The 10,000-nt window shown below is 49.4% G+C and overlaps 1 protein-coding gene across 1 annotated transcript in view; it reads left to right on the forward strand.

Annotated features, from left to right (window-relative positions):
• Nucleotides 1-10,000, forward strand: part of abtb2b (ankyrin repeat and BTB (POZ) domain containing 2b) — a gene marked incomplete at its 3' end in the record, with an annotated part of 50,235 nt that overhangs the window by 17,647 nt on the left and 22,588 nt on the right. The window contains exon 3 of the mRNA XM_080842039.1: nucleotides 8,142-8,288. Within this exon, the coding sequence (XP_080698165.1) occupies nucleotides 8,142-8,288 (147 nt within the window). The remainder of the gene's footprint in view (nucleotides 1-8,141; nucleotides 8,289-10,000) is intronic.

Here is a 10,000-nt window from a genome sequence, read left to right on the forward strand (position 1 = left end):
CCAGAGCTGGTTCTGGCTGCGTCTTCGGACTTTTCCGTCTGGGCCCTCTTTCTGCCCGCTCTGCGAGCCGTGCCATGGCCCGGGGTCAGGAACAGCGGGCCGATTGTGCCATGGTGCTGAGAATGGGGGCGTTGTGCAACACCCGAGGTGACGGACTGAACTGCCCCTCTGTTCTGGGGCCACGCTGCCTCTGAGAAGGGGTAGAGAGAAAGAGAGAAAAAGTGTGGGAGAGAGAGTCAGAGAGAGAAAGAGGGAAGGAGAGAGAGAGAGAGAGAGAGAGAGAGAGAGAGAGAGAGAGAGAGAACATATCCCCATCAAACAGATTGAGTGGAGCCAGTCTAACAGAGCCCAGTGTTGCGTGCCTGTGAGTAGAAGTCAGCCGGCCTGTGTTTATGTTTTGTGCTTTGTTGGGGGGGGCGCTCCCTAGTGACACGCTGTTTTGAGCCATATAGAGGGGGCTTGTTCAGGGGGGGATAGTGGCGCTTTACTGAGTGCTCGCACGGGAATCTGGCTGGGCTTGATTTTGTTTGGAGAGGACAGAGCAGAACTTTAGGATCTATGGAGCCTTTCAGTTTGAATGGACACTCATGAGCTAATTGGCCCTCTCTTTCAGTGCATTGCCTTTATAATATTGTCATCATTTGACTTCATTATTTCTCCATTATTTTTTATTTTTTGGTTGACATCATTATTCCAACAATAAAATTCAGCCTAATTAAAAGAACGAGGGGCCAATGTCTTTATTAGTCTTCGCGTCTCTGGGTGTGCCTGATATATATCATGAATTTAACCGCCAAAACCAAAACTGAAGTGCATGCCAACCATGTGAACTCATAGAGGAATAAAGAGCTAATGGCAGCGCAGTCTCTGGTTTCTCTGAAATGCAGAATGTGCCATAAACATGAGAAACCACTGGCACCAGCGTCAGCCTGGATTTATGCATGAAAGAATGCAGCTCTACTTCACAGTAAAGTCATGTTTAAGGCTTCCCCTCCTGAGCTGCTTACAGCAATACAACATTAAAAGGAAAAAGAAAAAAGTCTGTGATTGATCTTAAAGCTATTCATTAATCCATTAGTAGCCTGTGAAAAAAGGCCTCCGAAGCTAAAGCAAAAACAAGCCAACAGGACATCATTTACTTGTTGATTTGGCTGGTAAATGCAATCGTCTGTCTCTCCTTCATGTGCGGATGTACTGTGACAATCTATTTGTCATGCAAAATCCCAGCTGACTGGGCCCTATAATGAAGGTCTGATTTGACACTTGAGATAGTCTTCCACAGCCCTGAAGGCCTGCCTGAAAGTCACACCCTCGCCTAGGGGGACGTTGACCAGAGAGGTGTCCTGCCATCAATCAAGGCCAGCTCTGGTTAATTACCCAGCACTTGTCAAGAGATCATTGCCTGTAGCCCAGCTCTGATAAAGCCCAGGGCCATCAGACAGGAGATAAGGCCCATCAGGTCAGCAGGGTTTTCTTTTCTCCTGTGAACAAACCTTCTCAGACCTTCTCACAAATCCCTTGGACCATGTCGGTCGTATAGTTTAACCTAGGCAATTCCCCCCAAAGCCTCAGTAGCTACCTTGTGAGCCCCAAAGTATTTATATCCCTTCCTCAAAGGGCCATCAAAGGGGCCAGCAGGACCATGAGGTTCTCCTGTTCTCCTGTGATTTAGTTCAGCACCTCGTGGCTCTGGCCTCTTGGAACAGGCACCAGGTGTGCAGCAGACCTTCAGGCTCTCGTTATCCCCCTCCTGGCTGTTGCGGTCCTCTGCGTGTGAATTATGGACGCCGTCCAAAGGAACAGGTGTTCTCTCAGATGCTGTTTATACGAGGTCCTGCGCCGGCCGGCCGCCGCCGGGTGACAGCGCACATCTGGTGCAGCGGGCGGGGGGAGCTGCTTTTGTTCTGGAGGTGTTTGTGCAGTGCGGGCCGGAGGTGCAGGAAGGCTGCCTGGAGACGGGTCGTATCATCGCTTGCCAGACCAGAGCAAACAAGAGTCCTCAGCTTCAGCCAGGCCCTGATAAACGAGCCATTTTCCTGTGGAAGAAAAAGAGAGGGGCAAGCTTTGAAGCCCAGGGTCGTGGCCAGGCAGAAGTGTCCTTTTTGCTCAGCCCGTGATGAATGAGGATCTTGTTGCGTTGTGTAGGGGCAGGTGTCCTCTCAAGGATATGTTAGGACCCACCACACCGCCCCCCACCCCACTTAGACTTGCGGTGTTACGAGTCCCTAGGGGCCCCGAAGGCTCACCAAGTCCCTCGCACTCATCGCCCCACAGATACACAGAGGAGCAGGCTGCCTGCATTAGACCAAACACGACGTCCAAGCCAGACCAATTAGCCAGCAGGAATGCACTTCATGTCGGCAGCGACTTCCTGGAAAAATGACCGGGGCTAATGCATAGGCAATACGGAAAGCTCTTGGCCATGTAGTGCTTCAGTGAAAAGATTCATAGACAAACCACTTGCTGTGTTCGCCAGTATTTCTTCTTTTTTGTTTGCCTTTCCCCCCTCATCGGACTGATGCGTGTGACTTTAATCTGTACACACCCCATGAAAATCGCGGCTTTGCAGCTGTGATCCACACATGGCAGCTGGGGACAGAAAAGCCTCAGCGCTGTCGCCCATAATAGCTGAGCCCACGGCATCTCCACGGTTCCTTCCCCAGCTCTTGTAGCTCTCAAGGGGGCGGAGGGAGTGTGTGTGGGGGGGGGGGGGGGGGGGGGATCGATTAAGCATTCCTGGCCCCGATGACGCAGGTCGGGGATGGGATGTGGGAAAGAGCAGCCAAGCCTGGGCGTGGACACCCGGGAGCTCAGCCATGGAGCATGTTGGTATACTTACTCAGAGAACCCACCACCGCGGCCACTGGGCTGGGATCTGAGCTCATGGAAGTCTCTAGCTGTGATCCGCGAAGAGAGGCGAACAGCAGGAGGGAGTGTAAAGGCAAAAAAGGGGGGGGGGGGGTGTTGTGTTGTATGAGCAATATGAGAAAGATGTCCTCAGCAAATACTTAGCACAGACACACAGACACACAGACACACAGACTAACAGACACACAGACACAGACACACACACACACACACACACACACACACACACACACACACACACACACACACACACACACACACACATACACACACACACACACACACTCAGACACACAATCGCTAGCTTTCGTTACCTGGGTGACAGGTGTCATCTGCCTGCCAAAGGTAAAGGTCAAAACGCGGTTGATATGCTGCCCTCATGTCAGGGGAAACAGACAGAGAGAAAAGGAATGAAAGGAGAAATGAGAAAGACACACACATACTCTCACATGCGTAAATACACACACACACACACACACACACACACACACACACACACGCACACACACACACACACACACAGTAACACAAAAACTCTTTGAAACTCCAGCATGCCTCTTCAGAGTAATTAGAGATGGCTTTAACTGGCGTTTTATAACGCGTCTCCTTAATGAGTAATTCTGCCTGATGCGCTCCACTGGCAGATTAAGGCGCGCTATCCGCTATCGCTCGCTAATGAAGCAGAGCAGAGTGGGCATCAGACGAGAGCACGAGTGCCACGTGCACCCAGCCATGCCTGCTGAGCCACCCCGAACCCCCCAACCACACACACACACACACACACTCACACATACACACACCCCTATCACACACACACACCCCCTAAGGTGACAGTCACTAAGCACACCTTTTTAAAAGTGATGAGCCCAACACACACACCCCACACACACACCCCACACACACACACACACCACACACACACACACACATACACACACCCCCACACACACACTCACCCCCCCCCCCCCCACACACAAACCCCTCACGCTGTGGCCCAGTCTGGCCTTTGTGCCCTGCGCCCTGCTAAGGGTAGCCATTTCCATTGTATGGAATAGAGGGTGTCAGCAAATAGTCCTGGCCCACCTCTACTGTCTGCATAAAGAGAGGGCTGTTGACGAGGGGCAGGGGGGGGGGGGGGCACATGCAGGACATGCCATTAGCAGCTGGACACATTGATTAGATAGTAGCAGGAAGGACATCTATTTTCTTTGTAGTTTCAAACACAGGATCTAAGAGTTGCCATCGACTGAAGAGGGATGTTTTCTTGATTCCACACATGGTTCTCATGTGTGTGCATGCTAGATGTAGACCTTCACGGTCTGCATAATGTGCAGAGGAGGGTTGGGTTTTTTGGTGGGGTGGGGGTGGGGGTGATGCGTTCAAAACTGAAATATATTTAAACTGCCCAACGCTGGTCCAAGCCAACTAGGTCAGTGTAGACGCTCCATTGGCAGCGTCCCTGTCAGGCAGTGCTCTCTCTCTCTTTCTTCTTCTTCTCTCTATCTCTCTTTCTCTCTCTCTCTCCCCCCCTCTCTCCCCCCCTCTCTCTCTCTCTTTCTTCTTCTCTCTATCTCTCTTTCTCTCTCTCTCTCCGTCTCACAGTGTCCCTCGCTCGCTCGCACACACAAACACACCACTCTCTCTTCTGGAGCCCAACCTCACTTAACCCAATCCCCTTGAAACACGGCCAGCCAATGTGGCTTTAATTGCTGCAGCTTGCTTTTAATTTGCAGTTGTGGACGACACAGGAAAAGAGACTGCACCAGGTCTGTGCAGATTGCTTATCCACACGACTTTGCCTTGCTAACGTAGCAGCAGCAGCAGCCTTGGGCTCATCACTTTTAAAAAGGTGTGCTCAGTGACTGTCACCTTAGGGGTGTTGCGTATTAATTCTCCTGACAGTCAGTTGCCATCGTAAAGTTTTTACACTATCTACACTTGCCTCTTAAATCATTTTTATGCACCTGAGTAAATGGATATAATGTCTCCATTTTCTCTTCATCCATGAGGAAATATTGGTATGAGATTGAAAGCCCTGTTAAGCAGTTTCTCGGGGTTGGATGTATAGCCACACACAGGGGGGATGGGGCCCGGGCCGCTAAGCACAGGATTATAAATGTAAATCACCGCAGCTTCTAGAGTGTTTACTATAAGCAAACGGCAAGGCAGTCCAGTGGAATTTATGATGCGGAAGCGGGTGTCGTTTCGCTGCTCGATTTTTTTACTGTCGCGCAGGCTTGTTAAAGGCCCTGCGTCGTCCCTCTCTCATGCTACAGCGGGACAAGACTTTATTTGCAGAAAGCAGAGACTTCATGCTCTTCTCATCTGCCGGTAGAGAACCAAATATATTGATCTCATGTTCCATATTAATCGCAGTCAGAGGGACTATCTGAAAAAAGCACCGATGCTCCTGATCTGTTCACCTTGTGAGATTCCAGGGCTGTCTTTCAGCTTTAGGGCTAAGAGCATGAGAAGCCAGTTTGGAGCTTCTGCTTGGAACTTCTGGCTTTTCCATTCCAGCAGGTAAAAAGTGGAGCGGATAAATCCTCCCTGCCTTCTCCCTCGTGGGGCTGGATTCATAAATCAGCGATGGAAGAGAGAGATGGAGGTGGTCGGGTGGAGGGAGGGAGGAAGAGATACTTTAACTATGTTTCCTGTTTTTTTTATTCCGCCGCAGCTATCTCTAGTCAGGGTCCGTTTCCTTGGCAAGGGTGTTTTGTTGCTCTGAATGGGATCCAAAGCAAAGGGTGTGTGTGTGTGTGTGTGTGTGTGTGTGTATGTGTGTGTGTGGAGGGGTGAGAGGAGAGCCAGACTTCCAAACTGAGCTCTTTTGTAGCCGTTTGCTCAGCCCTGGGCTTTCTCAAGGTTCCATCGTTGACTTAGCCAACATCACACACCGACACACAGGAAGTGGCCTTTTCACTCGCCATCCAGCTGGTAATGGTGTGTGTGTGTGTGTGTGTGATTGTGTGTGCACATTTCTGTGTATGTGTGTCCATTTGTGTGTTCTTTTGTGTGTACATATGTGTGTGTGTGTTTGTGTGTTTGTGTTTGTGTGTGAACATTTATACTGTATTTTTGTATGTGTGTGTGTGTGTGTGTGTGTTTGTGTGTGTGTGTGTGTGTGTCTGTGTGTGTGTGTGTGTGTGTGTGTGTGTGTGTGTGTGTCTGTGTGTGTGTGAGTGTGTCTGTGTGTGTGTGTGTGTGTGTGTGCGTGCGTTCATATGTGTGTGTGAGTGCGCACATAGGCAAAGTATGCAATGACTCAACAAGCTATGAAGACAGCAGGGAGGGTTGCTGTTGTTTTGGGAGGTGAGACACTCCACCCCCTTGGTCAGTGTCGGCCCGGAAACATCACTCCAACGCTGCTGACCTCACTTCAGTCGTCCCATTATGTTAGCGGACAATGACGATTCATAAATGTATTAAAGCCCCATCTTTGACCTCAGAGGTTTGAGTGAAAACAAATTAATTGAATTGTGTCATTTCCAAACATTTCTCCTAATCGAGGATGATTTCATGTCCTCCTGAAAGCCCCCATACAGTTACACTATATAACTTAATTTAGACACTGAAGCCAAAGATGAGTGAGCGTTCAGTTACTGGACTCTAGGGTGTGGGCGGGAAGAGAGGGATGAAGAGAGAGCGAGAGAGAGAGAGGAAGGGAAGGGAAGGAGTGTCTCCTGTTGGGAGTGAATCCTGGAGGTTTTGCTAGTCTGTTCTACCAGAGGAGATGGAGAGAGGGGAAATCCCAGTCGGCTTGGCAAGGGGGCCTGTCCTGCATGGGTGAGGGGAGGGGAGAGGCAGTGGGGGGGAGGGTGGGGGAAGGTGGTGGCTGGGAGCTGGAAGCAGAGGAGGTCCCTATGGAGGCATCTGGGGAGGAAGTTGAGGTCATGTCCTAGACTAACCCTTGTTAGAGGGTCGCCTGGGCCACAGAAGGGATGTGTGTTTGTGTGTATGTGTGTGTGTGTGTGTGTGTGTGTGTATGTAAGTATGTGTATGTATGTGTGTGTGTGTGTGTGTGTGTGTGTGTGTGTGTGTGTGTGTGTGTGTGTGTGTGTGTGTGTGTGTGTGTGTGTGTGTGTGTGTGTGTGTGTGTGTGTGTGTATGTAAGTATGTGTATGTATGTGTGTGTGTGTGTGTGTGTGTGTGTGTGTGTGTGTGTGTGTGTGTGTGTGTGTGTGTGTGTGTGTGTGTGTAGGTGTGTGTGGGTTGTTTGTGTACTCAGCTGAGGACCATCCTGTTGCAGTCTTACTGCAGGTCTAACCAAAGCTCCTCTGTTGACATCCTGCCTTTTACGATAGAAGCTAAAGCCACAATGTGTCACCCTTCCCGGCAGGTTGCCACAGCTCTATTCTCTCCCCTCACTCCCTCCCTATCTGGCATTTACAGCTCGCCACTGCCTTGCTCCATGCAGCAACTCATCAAATAGTTTTTATTAGTCTGGATGGGCTTATTAGTCACAGTTGTCAGAATGAATTGCATTTAATTAAAACAGCTTCAAACCTCGAACGGCTGTCATTGTCTTATTAACCTTTTCCGCTACACAGGCGGAGTGTCTAATTAAGTTTTTCTTTTTTTTGTGCTTTGCTTTTTAATCAGTGCGCTCAGCAACACCTCTGTAGCATTTGAATCAAATATGAGAGTGACTGGACGGAAATTGGAATTATGTTTTTGAATACGATGTTGGGCAAGGCCTCCTCTTGACACGTCATAAACAAACTGTTCTTCGGAGATAAGCTTCGCCCTTCAGTGCCTGTCAGGCGGGGACCTGGTCGGTTTCGGAGGCCAGGCCTCCCTGGTGAGGACACACAAAAGGAGGTCGGCCGATGGCTACAGTGGCGGTTTCCACCGGCAGGGAAGAAAGGAGTTGTCCTCCGCTCAGCTCCAGGGCAGATTCACCGTGGCAGGGGCAGGCAGCTCCCGCTGGGGGGAACTTTGATCATTTTTTTTTTGGGGGGGGGGACTCAGCAAAAGGAGGAGTGTAGAGGTTTCCAGCATGTTTTTTGGGCATAAATATGCACTATAGCTGGACAGTATTAAAGCATATAAAAAACCGGAATGTTTGTTTTAGATCAGACAGCTAACCCATGGCAACAGTGTGTGAATGGGAGTTAATGATTTATGTTTTTTCTAAATGAATAAATATTTGATGTTTCTGCTTCTCTCCCCTCTTTTCTTCTTCATTCTCTCCTCTCCTTTATTCTCTATGAATTTATTTTCTTTCCTATCCTCTCCTCTCTCCTCTCCTCTCCTCTCCTCTCCTCTCTCAGGTGTGCTGTCCCTGCCGGCCCACTTCAGTCCGTACACGGAGCAGTCGTCTGGGCTGGAGAGCAGGGAGGACGCCTACGCCCAGCTGGAGCTCCGCACCCTGGAGCAGTCCCTCCTGGCTACCTGCGTGGGCAGCATCTCAGAGCTCAGTGAGTGTACCTTAGAGAGACCCACCTGTCCTCGCCAGACACACAATCACCCCACCTCCCACCCCTTCACCAGACATACATACCCACCGTTCACCCTTAACCAGACACATGACAAACCATCTGCTAGCAGGACTGCACCTCCACAACACCAGTGGGATTGGGCTCTCTGCTCTGGTTCCTCACTCTGTGCTCGTACACTGTATCCTCTAGTCTCTGATTATATCTTTTATCTATGAGCTTCAAAGGAAGTCTACCTTGCCCATCCATTATGCCCCCCCCCTATCCCTCTGTCCTCTATGGCTCTGGACCTCCCTTCTACCCTACCACCTCCTCTTTGTACCCTCATCAGGGGAGTCCCAGGCATCTGACCAGACTGGATAGGTTAGGTCTGGTTGGGTCCCAGGAGTCCTGAGACTGACTTAAAGAGACCCTGAGTGTCCTCACATCCCCTAGCTCTGAAAGCCTGTAATTACAAACTGATTGAAAGGTCACCTTGAACACCTTTTCACTTACACTCACACAGTCTCTCTTTCTCTCTCTCTCTCTCTCTCTCTCTCTCATGCTCTCACACAAACACACACACACACACACAGACACACACGCCCATCAGGAGATGTGTCTGACACCTCTGCCATGAGCTCTGATGTGAGCAGGTCGACGTGTCGTTCTTCTTGTGAACAGATTGTCAGGGAGGTGATAGGGTGACTCATTCATCACGCTGTATCCTAAAGGAAGAACCAACATTTTCACATGTCTTTCATCGATCTTTAATTAGACCACAGATTATTCACAGGCTTCATCTAATCATGTTTCAGAGTTGCATCAACCACAATTTGGTTAAAGAACATCACAGAATCAGTGTACCTAGAAAGTAGCTATTATTTTCATTCCTTCTCACTACATGAATGCATGACAGATAACCAAGTTATTTTATTTGAGGTCCCTGCTTTGGTAGTGTTAGACAGATCACAAAAAATAGCCTTGTATAGTTTATTGTTATTCTGTTTATGCTGCAGGTAGTGTCATGGTATTTTATTTAATATCGAATTTGATTTATTTACAAATAAAACGTAAAAATATGCTTAATACAATTTAGGTTTTATATACTAGATGTAGAACTGTCTGTTCTCCCTGAGGAAAACCAGAGCCAACACGCTCAGTGCCAAAATGGCTGATTTAGGATTCCGGCAGGATCTCCCAGTGTTATGTCTGCAAACAAAATGTGGGGAGGGTGATAATGTGATTAATTTATCTCCCCCAAAATAGATTAGCCCATTATATTCCTCTTCAAACGTAAACAGTCCACCACAGAGCTCCCCCCCAGGGAAAAGAGGAGAGAGACATGTTTGGTCTCCAAACAGGGTTTTGGAAAAAAGTAAAATGTGATACATGAGATGTTTGTAGACGCTAGAGAGTCCACTCTCCTGGACCTTTGGAAGCAGGCCATCTCTGAGGTCTAGGGATCTTCCATTTCCCAGAGTGTCTAGGGCCTGGGTGCCCCCTCTGAGCCCTCTCCTCACAGGAGTGTGTGTGTGTGTGTTTGTGTGTGTGTGTGTGTGTGTGTTTGTGTGTGTGTGTGTGTGAGTGTGTGTGTCTGTGTGTGTGTGTGTATGGGGGGGGGGGGGGGGGGGGGGGTGTTAGCAGTGGGGGGTGATAAAACTGTACCGCTCGTACATCACCCTTATCAGTGGGGCAGGAAGAGAGGGAAAGGG

Source organism: Sprattus sprattus, assembly GCF_963457725.1.
Source record: "Sprattus sprattus genome assembly, chromosome: 7".
Taxonomy (NCBI): Eukaryota; Metazoa; Chordata; class Actinopteri; order Clupeiformes; family Clupeidae; genus Sprattus; species Sprattus sprattus.